The sequence below is a fragment of the Lissotriton helveticus genome, chromosome 7 (genome assembly GCF_964261635.1).
Source record: "Lissotriton helveticus chromosome 7, aLisHel1.1, whole genome shotgun sequence".
In the NCBI taxonomy this organism is placed as follows: Eukaryota; Metazoa; Chordata; class Amphibia; order Caudata; family Salamandridae; genus Lissotriton; species Lissotriton helveticus.
In genome coordinates this window covers 607036092-607050923 of record NC_136068.1, presented here as the reverse complement: position 1 = coordinate 607050923, position 14832 = coordinate 607036092, and the positions used below count along the sequence as shown (strand labels likewise).

At 45.6% G+C, this 14832-nt stretch overlaps 1 protein-coding gene across 2 annotated transcripts in view; it reads left to right on the top strand.

Annotated features, from left to right (window-relative positions):
- The window catches only part of CDHR2 (cadherin related family member 2), a 365548-nt gene that overhangs the window by 332177 nt on the left and 18539 nt on the right, over positions 1-14832 (top strand). For both annotated transcript variants that reach the window (XR_013598636.1, XM_078652806.1), the window contains exon 31: positions 7420-7489. Coding sequence is in view for 1 of the 2 variants with exons in the window: in XM_078652806.1 (XP_078508932.1) it covers positions 7420-7489 (70 nt within the window). In the remaining variant the exon portion in view is untranslated. The remainder of the gene's footprint in view (positions 1-7419; positions 7490-14832) is intronic.

The following is a 14832-nucleotide window of genomic DNA, read 5'->3' as shown; positions in this document are numbered from 1 at the left end:
GCTCTGCTCCAAGAGGAAAACGAGGCCTCCGAGCCTTCTCTCCTTTTCCACAGCTTTAAAAAGCTTGCCGCCAGTGGCTGCTGTAAGGCCTCCCCTACCTTTACTGAAGGTTCATTTAGTTGCAGAGAATGCCACTTCTACTCAACCCCGCCACCTCCCTGAGTAACATTTACAAGTTTCTCCTACTAACTGTCATCTTCCACACAGCAAAAATAGTTTACATCCTCCTTTAGCAAGACAGGATCCCAACTTAATTGTATTTGTGTTAATGCTTGTTCCATTCCGAAACACAAAATGGAAGTTCGGGAGCTACTCCAATCCAAATCTCCAGACCTTTGCTTCATCTCTTAGACCTGGCTAAATACAGCCACAACTCCTGGCTATAAAGTCCTTGGATTGGATAGACTGGTTGAAATTGATGAGGGAATTGCATTATTCTTTAGTTCCAAGATAAGGCACCCTGAAATATAGGGCACCTGATCCAAAAAAGGACTTTAGTCACAAGCTTTTGAACATTATTGTCCTCAATATAATTAAATATCACAATTTCCTAATTCAAGTTGATTTTAATTTCCACCTACAGGATACCTCTAATAATAATGCAATAATACTAGCCGATAACCTTAACACTGTCTGCCTCTTCCAATTGGTCCTCTACCCCACTCGCTAAACTGTCCACATACTCAACCTCATATTTACAAACATTGCAAACTTTAGGTTGATATCCCCTATAGGAAGCCTGGTCTGATCAATTTTTTTTATTGTCTAGCCTTCTCCACCCGTGCCTCACAACACCGCTGCTAGTCATCCTAAAATCAAAACCAGATTATGGAAACTGGTATCGAAAGAAAAATTAGAAGTTGCCTTGAACTTTACCCTAGACCGTAAAATTAGCATCTTTGCAGCAACCAACTAATAGTTTTAATCACCATATTACGAACGCTCTTAACTCAATTTCACCTCTAAGGCTCCAGCTGCACAGAAGCACAGCAATGTATTCTTCCTGCTAAAAGAAATCCTCTGCTGATCCTCTGAGGCTTGAAAACTAAACTGACATTCATGGTGTCTTTTCCTACTAAGCTGCTGCATACGCTGGTCAGCACACAACTTACTACCTATTTAGAATCTAATCATCTTGATTACTCTTAGTCCGCTTTTTAGAGCCACCCATAGAACCTAGACACCTCTATTAGGAGCTAAAGATTATATACCCAGAATTATTGGATCAAGGCCCTGATCCTCTTGGACCTCTTACGGCATTTGACAAGGTCACCCATGTTATCCTAAAAACTTTATTAAGGAGAGATCACTTGATGTGTTTCATAGCCTGCACACAGAGAGACCACAGAGCGGAGCTGCAAATCTTCGGGAGTAAGGCAGCAGTGGGCCCCCGGAGATCCCACGGAAAAGTGGCAGATCCTCCTGGCCCTCTTTGTTCGGCAGCGGCAAGCTGACCCGGTGCGGTTGCTTTCTTTCTTGCAGCGGGGCTGACGCACGTCCTGGATGCCCCTGGAGGAGGTGGTGGGTTGTCCCCGATTGAGCAGGATCCCCCGACAGCAGCGGGACATCGCGCTTGCAGATCGCCGGAGGATTGAGCGTTCTTGGGCCAGATAGGGTCGTCCGTCTGTGGTCGGCCCTCGGAGAGAGGCCACTTGCAGCCCCGCCCCCCTCAGGAGCAACACTCAACAACGCCGATAGAGCGTTTGTTGTGTTTCTTATGACGGAAACCCTAATCCTGAAGAATATGAAAGAATACTCAAACAGCGTCCACTACACCATGGAAACAGATCCCTCATGCACTAATGGGGCATACGCTGCCAGCAAAAGGAGCAAACTAATCTTTAGCAGAAACAACTACAGCCATGACCTCGCAGTCGAGGTAGTTGTACCTTTGTTCAATTGACTTTATAATTACTTTTATCTTGTCCACATATTAATTAGCAGGTCAGTGGCTCTGGGTTTCTACTATCTCAAAATTGGCCGATAGCTTATAAAACAAGGGCAAGGGGCCTCCCCCACCCACCCACTGGTCACTTCCAAGTGTGTTTTAAGAGCATTTCTTTTTGATCCTAATTTCATTACAACTGAAATACGACCATGGACCTTAACAGTTTGATGGACAGTGAAACAGGACTTCTCTGGCTCCCCCACAGTTCCCCAACAGTTTGATGGACACTAAAACAGGACTACACTGGTTCCCTCCCCGGGTAATGGAAACAAAGAGAGGACTACATAGCTGTTTAGGAAGACCTCTACTAAGGAGTCGGACATTTTAGACTGCCATCCCCACAGTGTTATAGCCCTTCGTTTTTACGGCGACCGACGGCTCTTCCCTCTCATTTCAGTTCAGACTTTCATTACAATCTTCCCTCAATTTATCTCCCTCTACTCTATATCTATGCCCCGTGTGTTTTCTTCTCTTTTACCCCACATCCTACCCAGCACCTGGCACTCATGGTGCAACCATCAGGACTTCTGAGATCCAACCCCCTCTCTCTCTCAGCTCATAATAAATTAGTCACAGCTGCAGTTGTTATTTTCACCCTCCCCTATCCACCCTCCTTCCCAAACTCTTCTCACCGGATTCCATAGATCTCTCTTGAGTCCCATACACCCATACACACTTTTGCGCCCTTTTCACCGCACCTACTTTTCTGTGCATATCATGGAACTCACAGGCACACATACTTACAACATAATTTATCCCCCCAACCTCTCAAAAAAAATCTGCCAAACGTTTCAAGCACAATTTTATAAAATTGCACCCTGAAACTCTTTGCTGATCCCTATTTCTCACTACACAACGCGAACACAACCACTGATATCATTTTCCACACAAAACGAAGAGCCCAATGGAGGAAAGCATTCCTAGCCTCATTTACGATATCTTCCACTAGGAAATATGCGCATGGTCTAGTTATTTCTATTGCCCCATCCCAGCTTTTCCAAGCGACAGCAACCATCATCATCTACAATAACGGAACAATCCTCATTCAATCCACGGACCGTAGTTCAAATCTTACATCTTCCCCATTATTAAAGACCAAGTGTCTAAAACCCAAACTACTACCCAAGCTACTCCCACCTTCAGCCTACAAGATGTCACATCTCCAATCCCCTCAGTCAGCCTCCCCCTCTATTACCCCGTCCACTACAGGCAGCGGATCCATACGCTTCTTCCACCCTGACTACCCCTCCCACCAACATACCTCATTTCACTGCACCTAACCCACCCACTTTACCTGCACCTAGCACAACTGAGACAAAATACGCACCTCCAATAGAAACTGAACCCCCTCCGGGTAGGATCATAGCTCCCCCCCTAACATCACCCCTTCCATAAACACCTCTCCCCCTACCTCATCCTTGCTTCACAATGACACTCCTAACTCGTACTCCCCCAGTCCAGTACTGAGACAATATATGCACCTACAATAGAAACTAAACCCCCTTCGGGTACGATCATAGCTCCCCCCGCTAACATCGCCCCTTCCTTAATCATCTCTCCCCCTACCTCATTCTTGCTTCATAATAACACTCCTAACACGTACTCCCCCCATTCCAGCCAACCCTTCCCCCCCAGGTCAGTTGTTGGCACATAATAGGACACCCCATTACCATTTAGAAAACATGCCACCCTCAGATCACACACCGCTCCCATTCACACCCCCACACCCACACACCAGCCAGCCACACTAGCAACTCAGCCATCTACATCTACATCAACAACTCTCCCATCCACACACGCAACATCGCCTTCAACTCTACTCACTTCTGCACAACAGAATACACACCTAACCAGTCCACATCGCAGCCATCTACATTCATATCACAGCCACCTACCCCACTCATAACCGCTCCAGACACCAGACTGGATGAGATTATGTCCGCACTTCACCAAATCAAAGAGGAACTCCAACCTTTTAAATAGATGATATTGAGACAACCATGGCGCCTAGATCTTCAAGAACTTCTTTATCAAGCGAGCTCCCGACTCACATACCATTCACCCCTAAACTTATTCTACCTAGCTGGAAATCAGTTCCCTCTCGTAATTTTTCTACCCGCCCAATGCAAAGCATCAATCCATTTTTGGGGAACGACCTATGCTCTCTTCTGCACTCCTACGAACCCTCTCTAACAATCCCCATATCTCCTGCTCACATGGCCAATCCTACTATCCCCCCAACCCTCACAGGTCCTCTACACACAACAATAGAGGAATCATCGACAGTAATATAAGAAAAGACCCACTCATTCAGAATCCCACTTCTTCCCTCATCACACCCCGTCTTAAATGCACACTCCTAAATTGTAGATCAGGCTCTAGACATGCATCGGACGTACCTGACCTCCTTATTTCACATGATCTGGACCTGATAATGTTAACCGAAACCTGGCTAACAGAATCCTCCACGCCACTCATCGACAATCTAGTACCATCAAATTATGACATCATCAGATTGGAAAGGAGTGGTAAAACAGGGGGAGGAATCGCATGTATACACCGTATCAACATCCCATTTTCAGCTGATGTGGCTCAGGCATGCACCCCTTCAAACCAACCAACAAAAAGGTCGGCATATGAGGGAGCAAACCTTGGCTCCATCACAGTTCCCTGGATCTGATTGTACCAGTCACCATCAAACAATGAGAAGTTATTAGTCAAAATCGGTTCCGCCATTTCTGTCAGCATTTTGGAAAGTTCTAACAACCTCACACTCCTGCTCGATAAGAAATTATCCAATGCCAAAAAGACAAACTCATTGCGTATGCAGGTAAGAAGTCCTAATACATCTAAAGACACAAACATTATTCTGGAGTCCCATGCCACATCTCTCATCTTATTTAACAAATCCATGGCATCCTTTATGTATGAGTGCAAATTTATTACCAGAGGTTTCAAAAACAAATCAATATACTCTGATAAGCGCTCAGTGAGACTCCCTATGCCAGAAATAATGGGCCTCTCAGGTTGGGAGGACCTGGACTTTTGGATCTTGGTTAAGACATAGATGAAGGGATATCATGGATTGGCAGCTCTAAGATAGCTGAATTCACTTTAATCTATGAGTCCAATTTCTTTCCAAGACAATGGGCATTAATTAGAGGGTTGACCTTCATTTTTCTATAACATTGGACATCACTCAATTGTCTCTTGTTTTCATCACTCTTTCGCTTAACCGCAATATTCCCGCCCTTATCTGCTTCCCGTATGACAATCGAGCTGTCAGCACCCAAACTCATAACAGCTTTTCTTTCATCTTGGGTCAAATTATCCCCCTTATTTTAGTGTCTATATTTACTTAGGGAGTTGTCCTCTAGGTTATATAGTTCAGCTACTGTTCTTTTTTGCAAACAAGTAAATGGCAGAAAACGGACTGCCTTGTGGTGTAAATTTGGAAGATGGTGCAAGATCACTCTCACAATCATATTCAATCTCCACGTCCAACATAGTATAAACGTTCAATTCTTAATCGTCATTCATAGATATCAAAACATGCATAAATCTCTACTGTCAGAGATGCTGAGACTAGACCTTGTATCCTATGCTAGCCTACTTAAATGCATGCACAAGCTTGGAATCTATCTAGACGCTGTGAAATGTTTCAAACACTTTCTGATAAATAGATCTCAAACTGTTGTGCTTCCACCTTACCACTCAGATACTAGTAGGACTCCTTGTGGAGTTTGTTGGGGCTCATATCGGACTCCAACTGTCTTCAACATCTACATGATCACTTTGGCCGGGAAAATCTGATACCTTGGCTTTGACATATTTACCTATGTCGGTGACAAACAGTTGATTGTTTCCATTACAGAGAATGTAAAGAAGCCCAGGAAAATGTGTGTGCTTGTATGCGCCACATTGCCCTCTGGAAGAGGCCAATTATCTTAAACTCAACAGAAACCAAATATAGTTTGTCCTCTTTGGGAAATGCATAACTAGTTGGTTCACAGACTGGTAGCCCAATGACCTGGGCACTTTACCTAAACCCACCAACTCAGCCAGGAATCATGGTATCATCTCAAATAAAAAATCTCTCTATTGTTGATCAAGTTACTTCTGTATTTTCACCCTGTGTTGGTACCCCCCCCCCCCTATACCCCCCCCCAATGCTCTGAAAAGCTTTCAAATGGTTTCCCATCTGCACCCAAAAAATAGTCAATCGGGCTATGATCACTAGTCACCTTAACTATGGCAACACCTGGTGTGTTGGGATTCCTGACTACCTTATGAAAAGCCTCCATATTGTTCAAAACACTGCTGTTCGTCTGGTCCTCAGCCTCCCGACTTGCAGGTCTGTGTCTCTCGATGCTGAAGCCCTTCATTGGCTGCCTGTGTGAACGAGCACTCTTTAAACTTCTATGCCATGCTCACTAAGCTCCTCACAATATTTGCCCACTCTTTCCTAACAGAAGAATCTCCTTCTGTAAGCCTTCTTGTCTGCTACGCTGCTTCACCTTACAGTTGGCCAAAGTCCCTCCTATTTGGCTTATGAGATCGGTAGGTTGCTCTTTCTCCTATCTGGCAGAACAAAATTGGAACCTTCTACCTCTGCACATCCGACTTATGGACAACTCTAAAATCTTCAAAAGGAAGTATTCAACCTGGTTGTTTAAACCTTCTACTCACTTTGCTGCCCGTGCTGCTCCACTTTCAGTTTGGTATTTTTTCCTGTTTCAGCACCAGGATACTCCCTTTGGGGTGGGTGGGCACTCTACAAATTAAATTAACATAACATAACTCTCATTTAATGCCATCTTTGGCCACTGATTCCTCAGGAAGAAGCTCCGGGGTCATTACCACTGTTCCTAATGTATCCTGTAAAACCTGGTGAATTATTACAAGGGCACAGGCGATCACCTGCTTTCTCATTTTTTCGCCAACACATAACCTTTTATCTGTCCACAAAACGAGCCACACATGGGTTTATTTTTTATTTTTACTACGAAGGAATATCAACGTAAGGAAAATAAACTGCAGCCCAGACACATTTGGCAGGCTCTGCCCCTGCCCTGCTAGCTTTTTAGAGGTACTAGCCTGCTGGGACACTTTCAGGTTTCAGTGAAGCCCAGTCCATCCCTTCATAGTTGTATTTCTTTGTTGTCAAGACCACTTGCCTGAAACAATAAATTCCCTGCAGCTGATCCACTCCCACAATTAGCATGTCCTAAAACAGTTAGGAATCCAGAGGAGAAAGGCTTGGTGTAGCTGGACACGAGGCAATTTTCCCTCTGCACCCTCCAGGGGGAGGTGGGGGCATGGGGGGGTTGTCTTTATGAGTGTGTGCCACCATACACCATGAGACTAATGTAGCTCAAAGAAGAGGTGATGTCTAGCAGTTGTATACACGCACTCATCCTACTCTCGGCAGCCATTACCTGATGCTGACCTTGCACTTGTTTTTATTTCAGTTTGAACTCTTTAGACGAGCATTTTGGCGTTAGCGTGGATGAAGATGCCAAAGGAGTGCGGTCACGTGAGGTAAGCCTGAAGCCATTTTTCCAGTGTCTCTCAATGTGTTGCTGTCAGATATTGGGCAGAGCCATGCTCCTCGCAGTGGGCTGATGGCTCCGCTATTGGTACTTCTGCTGCTAATACAGGATGTCTAAGGTGCTCCTGACCCTCCCCGCCCCCACCACCAGAGCAGCTAGTGCCTCGAAGTCCATGTGTATTAAGTCTGCCATTAGCCATTATTATATGATTTTGCAAAAATGATGAGGGTCTTAAGTCAGCCCTGTTCAGCCGTGGTTCTTTTTCTGTGTCATTCACATTTTTCATCCACTCACTACAGCATACAGCACTTGGCAGTGGAGGAGCCCACTTCAGTCGTTGGCTAATTTGTTATTGTTATTGTTATTGTTATTTTAGATTTATAGCGCGCCCAATCACCTGCAGGTCTCTAAGCGCTTGGAAATCGATATTATTACAATAACTTGGCTCACTCCTCAGAGAGACACAGCTACAAGGCTACATTGCGATCAGGGCTCTTCCGAACAGCAAAGTTTTCAGTGAATTTCACTGTGAGTTACAGCAGTCTGCCCTTTCACAAGGGATCCATCCATGTACAAAGTAGTTCCCATCAGTGCCAAGGAATACTATTGTGATGTGTGCATTTGAGACCCAAAAAAATACTTTGCCTTTTAGCCATTTTGTTTATATTAGTGAGGGGGAGCTTCCCCAGCAACAAATGTTTACAAAACCAAGACGAAACAAACTAGTATTTTCAAAGCCAAAGGTCTACAGCTAACACCAGAACTGTTGACTTTGCCAATGATTGTTTTTGCATTTGTATTTGACTGGCTTACTTTTGGCGCAACTCTCCATTCTCCCTGCCATTATGAAAAGTGAAACTCACTAAAGAAAGAGGTGTTGGCAGTAGAGGCAGTTGTACAGAATGCAGATTGTCACTAAGATGACATGATCCTCTTGGATCTGTATACCAATAATTTAACTATTTTACTGCTGGGATGTTTGCACTGGAGCTTTTTTCCAAATAATTGGTGTTAGGTAGTTGAAACAAATGTACCTTTTTAGTTTCTTGCGACACCCATTCAAGCTATATTTTATGAGCACTCAGCGCTATTTATTATTGCAAACCCCAAATCAACATCTCATTTCAGCCTAAAGATATCAAGACAAATGTAGAGACCTCATTTTATCAGCAAATTTGCACAATATGATGTTGCCTTTCTCAAATGGACAAAAACAAAGCCTGGAACTTTGACCCTTTGAAGATTGCATTGACATTATGTTGGTTTCACAAAGTCCGTTCAGCAATTTCTTTGATTAGTAGGCTTCCTGACTACTGGACGAGTCTTGGCCCAAATACTGCAGTTACCCACATCTAAAAAAATAACTAAATTCTAAACTTCCTTCTTGTGCTTTCCTTGGTCACATTCCAAAGTGGGTCAAAGAGGATCAGGGCTGCTGATTCTTCTCTGTCGAGTAGGAGGCGGATGTCGTCCGTGGCGGCAATCAGGGCGCTCTCCGGGCTGTGGCTGGCATGAAAACTATATTGTAAAGCATCTAATTCTCTCCAGGTGTACGGTGAGCTGCAGGTTGATGGCTTTGGTGGGAAAATGGAGCAGCAAGATGGTGGTGGATGATCTTGTTGCTTCCTAGGTTGAGAAGAGGTGGTGGGGCAGGGTACGGTGGGTGCTCTTGAAGTGGATGGAGTTCATGATGCTGTGGTGTTCGGTTTGGTGTGGTGTGATGTAGGCCAGGGTTTTCCATTGGAATGAGGAGGCTAAAGAGGTCGGCATGTTGGGACTCAAACTTCCTGTAGATGGTGGATATCTTGTTATGGAAGTGATTCGCTAGAGTGTTGCAGAGTTCCTTTGAAGGAGGAATCATGTTCTTGGTGGCTGTTGGACAGAAGAACTCTCTGATGATGTTGAAGAGTTCTCTCGTGCGCTTGCCTCAATGCGGTCTGCAAGGGCATTTTTTTTGCCACTTTTTGAGTAATTGGTGGTATTTGTTGAGGGCTGACATGAATGTGACTTGGTCTGTATTGTCTCTGCGGAGGCACCGTCTTCTCTCCAGTTGTTTACAGCTGCATTTCATTGTGCTGAGTTCCGGTGTGTACAAGCTGGCTTCTTTGGTGGATCTGTGGGTTTTGGCTAGTTTGATGGGGCCGACTCGATCAGTGGCGTTGTTGATCCAGATGTTGAAGTTCTGGACAGCTTGCTCCAGGTTGGTTGCTGCATTGTTCCGGGTGGTTTTGAGGGCATCCATCCATTGGCTCTTTGTCACTTTTCTCCAGCTGTGGAAGGAGGTGCTGGGAGGGTCAGAGGTGGTCTGAGGTGATCCTTTATGGTGAAGTGAACAATGGAGTGGTCGGTCCAGGTGAGTTCTGTGTCATGGCTGCATTTTACTCTGTTTCTGGATGTGAAGATAGGGTCCAGTGTGTTCCCTGCTCTGAGTGTGAGGTCTGTAATCATCTGGGTGATGCCAATGTTGTTCATTCGCTTCAGGAGGGTGGCAGAGTTAGTGTCTGTGGGGTCGTCCAGGTGGAAGTTGAGGTCTCCGAGGAAGATGTAGTACTTGGATTTGATGGAGAGTGAAATAATGGAGTATGTGATGGTGCCACAGAGGCAGATGTGTGGTCCTGGGGTCTGTACACCGAGTGCCTTTGGTGGTTGTTTTGTCGTCGGTGAGGAGTTGGAAATGAAGGTGTTTTATGATCTGCGTGGTGTTGTCTTCGGTGGTGGTGTAGCAGATGGATTCTTTGTGGGTGATGCCATTGCCCCCTCCTTGTTTGTTGGTGCAGTCCAAGAGTGTCATCTTGTAGCTGTTGGGTGTTGCTATGGCGATGTCGGGACTGGAGGAGGGGTTTAGCCAGGTCTCTGTGATCAAGGTCACATCCGGGGCAAGGGTGGAGATGGTGTCCTAGACTTTGGTGGCATGATTGCAGAGCGATCTGGTATTGGTCAGGAGGCATTGGAGTGGTTCATGTGGGGTCTCAGTCGGCAGAGTAGGAGTGGTGCAGGTTTCTGTGAGTGCAGGAGGTCCTACATTGCAGGTGAAGAGACAGTGGTGGCCAGTGCATGCTCTTACTGTTGAGCAAGGAGATGCGATGCAAGGCATCAGTGATTGCGAAGTCCGGAGTCCAGGGTTTGGAGATCTGCGATGGGTGTCTGGAGAGACTGGGTTGCTGGCGCTGGGCATGGTCCAGGCGTGGACAGGCGCAGACGGGCTGGCCTTTGGTGCGCTAGCAGCATGGCCGCGCTGCAGCCTCCATTAAGTAAGTCCAGAGAGGAGGGAGGAGCACTGGGGAGGCGGGCATTGGGAAGCTGGGTGAGGGGAAGTGGTTGGCAGGAAACAGGAATGGAGCAGCAGGCAAAAAAGGCTGCATCTAAAATCAGAAAGAAAACTGAGAGCTGGGTGACAAGCTGGCTGCTAAGTATTAATCAGCACAGCAGCCGGGAAGGAGGAGGCTCATGAAGGAATGAGTAACTAATGAGCAGGGAGGGGGAGCTGGTGAGGACCTGCTCGATGGGGCCGCACTCCATTAAGTGGTCCTGGGAGGTATGCTGAGGAGGCGAGCGGTGGAAAGCAGGTATTGGGAAACAGGAACGGCGCAGCGGGCAGAAAAGGCAACGCCTAAAATAAGAAAGAAAACTGAGAGCTGCTTGACAAGCTGGCTGCCAAGGATTAATCAGCCCAGGGCAGGAGCAGCCCTATCAGCAGTCTGGAGGGAGGAGGCTCAAGGCGGAAGGAGGTACTAATAAGCAACGAGTGGGAGCTGGTGAGGATCTGTTCAAATGGGGCAGCGCTGTGGCCTCCACTAAGTACTTCCTGGTAGGGGTGTTGTGGAGGCAGATGACGGGAAGCGGATGGCGGGTAACGGGACAGACCAGCGGGCAAGAAAGCCAGCAATTAAAATAAGAAAGAAAACTGAGAGCTGGATGATACTCTGGTTGCCAAGGATTAATCAGCCTAGGACAGTAGCATCCCTATCGGCAGTCCGGAGGTATGAGGCTCACGGAGGAAGGTGGCCCTAACGAGCAGCGAGGGGGGGCTGGTGAGGACCAAGGCAAACGGCTAAGAGGGTGATTAGACTAGAAATATTTGATAAATAATGTTTAGGTATACACTATGTTCATTCAGTGCTGTGACTGTAGAGTGCGTGACGTGGCCAGCAGGTGCCAAAGGGATGCATGACATTTTCAATATTGGAAAATAATGGTTGAGTGATAAAAGAATATGGATGCACGATTATTCAGGGCATAATACCTAGACAAAATATCCCAACCTTATTATATTAGGGGCCTGGCCTTCGCTGCAAGAGTAGAGATAGACAGCTCAGTATACCACATATCTTTTTTAAACTAAAATGTTAGACAAATGAAAGTCAAACAAACTACGGAGGGTTGTCCATCGGGTCAGGTTCTGCATGCCTTATCATTGGCTAATGTATGGATGTGAAGGCGTTGTTTAAAATTCCATATCAGATGAGATATTTAATAGGCACATTTCATTGAGGTAATTAATGACCAAACACATTTTTTAATGGTATTCAAGGTTTAATAAGCTGTTGATTGCATTAATTTTTACAGTCATTATATTTGTACGCACCTGAATACCACTAACAACAAATTTTATTATCCAATAAGTGTAGGTGATTTCACAAATATGCTTGATGTCCTACATGTTGCAAATGTTACGCCCTTTATTCACTACAGAGTGCAGAACCCTTTGGCCAGGTTCTGTACGAAAGCCCCATTGTCGCCAAACTTCCAACCGCTGGCCCCATCACACATCTTGCATATTTATTTTCATTTTGTTTTCCGTTACCGAGGTACTCCTGCAAAATCTTCCCTGAAGTTTCACCTGAATGGAACCGCAGGACCGTGCAAGCTTTACTGGGTGTGAATGGAAATTTACATAGAAAGTCAATGTTTTTGCACCCCCCCCTTTTTTTGGCCCCCGATTCACTGACCACCCCAAAACTTTCCAGGAAGGAGCTATGGTTTCTTATGGAAACTCTGACCTAAATAGAATTACACAGTGGTTACAGCCACAGGTTAATATAAATATATAGATTATGAAACAATGAAGGTACATTTAATTCAATTATTATGGTGCATTATTTAAGAAACTCCAACATGCTATAGAAGTTTCCAGATCTTGATGTATGAAATGTAGGACAAATTAACCTCATCTAATAAAAATCTGTCCTGTTTTCGTATTATACATTTGCAATTCTTTGGGAAAAACAACAAATTATTCTTATAAAAACCATGATAAGGTACAATACCCAAGTGGGCTATTATTAACAGATGACAAAAACATCTGTATGGAACATTTCTAAATAACTAAACGCAGTCTGCCAATATTATATTCACATGTATTCCATAAAACCATTTCAGTTTGTGTAGGTACTTAAAGTGTTGTTAGACTTGGTTATGACATTGTCTTATTAATCCATTTATCAGGGTTGACACATCTTTGTAAGGAGTTCTCAATGTCAGTGTTATATCTGACAACTTTTCTCTCTATTTGTGGCAAGGGCTCATTCAGTATCAATGAAATGTAGTTTTAGGACACATGCTAACAATCAAGAGCATGTTTTTGTTAACCTGGCAACTTAAAAATTGCAGCCCCAGAACTTCTGAGTGCAAATGAAAACTTCTAGGGACTAACACAACTCTGGTACACACGGAGGGGTAGCTGTTCCTGAAGAAAAGAGGAATGACAACCTATTCTGGTTTCCACATAGGTATAAGACTTATCTATCTCAAATAAAGTTGGGATGACTAGAGTGAAAGGGAATTCCCCCTTTAGAATATAGTGCCCTCACACACCCTTGCGAGTGTCATGCTTCATCATTAGGCGTTGCTCCTCGTGGGGATGGCGCTGCTGTCCCCCACGGGCCCCACGAGGGGACTCTTTATCGGAGATCTTTTAAGGAGACTACGGGTGTGTGGGCCTGGGATGGTGAGTGGATGGGTGGGTTAAAATTACCAAGCGGTACCCAGAACCTGGTTTTATTCAAGGGTCTGGATGATAAGGTTAAAAAATGGATCGGATGTGGAGCTCCTCTTGGAAACAAATGTCGAGGGAAGGTTAAATGTACTCCAGTTGATCTCAGTATTCATGTGGGTGTGTGGAAAGGAATGGGGTCAACATGTTGCGCGCAAATTAATGGCCCTTAAGTGATCCAGGGGCGCTTCGCCAGGACCAAAAGATGAAAAGAATATATAGGAGAGAGTGACCAGGGATCAGGGAAAAAAAGGAACACTGTATACCTGTATTACCTATAATCAGGTGTTGATGCGTCTTGGTGCTAGCAGGAACGTGTACTTCATGTTCCTTTGCTCAACCCCCAGATTAGAAGTGGAGGGCTGCTTTGGCGCTCACTGCGGCTACCTGGGAGAGTATAGTCGCTCGTCCCCTTTAGTGCTCGGTACCTGCCCGTCCGTCAGCGAATCGCCGGTGTGACACAACTCTAACAGTCTCAATACCGCCCTACAAGGCACCATAAATACCTCTTCAGACTGTGTACCTCAAATCTATTAAAGCCAGAGGTGTGGTTCCAAAATAAGCAACGCACACCCACTCAGACCTATTGGTGTTGCTTTTATCTTGTAAGCTTTAATGAATGAATTAAATGAGTAGCCCTTGTAAAGCCTGGGATCTCCCAGACGACTGCTGGCCTTCGTCATTCTCAGAGACGGTGTCAGCTGCACAATCGGCGCGCAACTTGGGTGTCAGTTTTGGGCCCAACTTGCAGCTAGATCTGCACGTAAATAAGACCACCTCAACGTGCATGATGCTGATCCGCATGCTGCGCAAAGTTCTGTCCCTCCTCCCTGAGATAGCCAGACCCGAAGTAGTGCGGAGTATCATCTTAAGTCGACTCGACTATTGTAACGCACTACTTCTGGAGGCCCCGATAACACTACTCGGCAAGCTACAAAGGGTGCAAAACATGGCTGCCGAACTCGCCCTCTCCCACCCCTACTACAGCTCATCCATGGCAGCGCTACAGGAACTCCACTAGCTGCCGGTCCATCTACGCGTTTGCTACAAAGCAGCTTGCATTGTGTTCAGGGCTATCCATGGCCTGGGCCCGGTCTCTTTGCGAAAAATGTTCGCCTGGTATCTTCCACCTCGAGCCTTACGCTCCTCCTCATCCAGGTTACTCGTAGTACCGCGTTTCCAGAGAGTGAGGATGGGCGGCCGATCTTTCAGAGTAGCGGCGGCCAAACTCTGGAACTCCCTGCCGATATCTCTAAGGAGTCTTGAGGATCTCTTAGCCTTTAGGAAGGCGTTAAAAACCTACCTTTTTCCCAGGACACGCTGAAATTGTTGGTCCATCG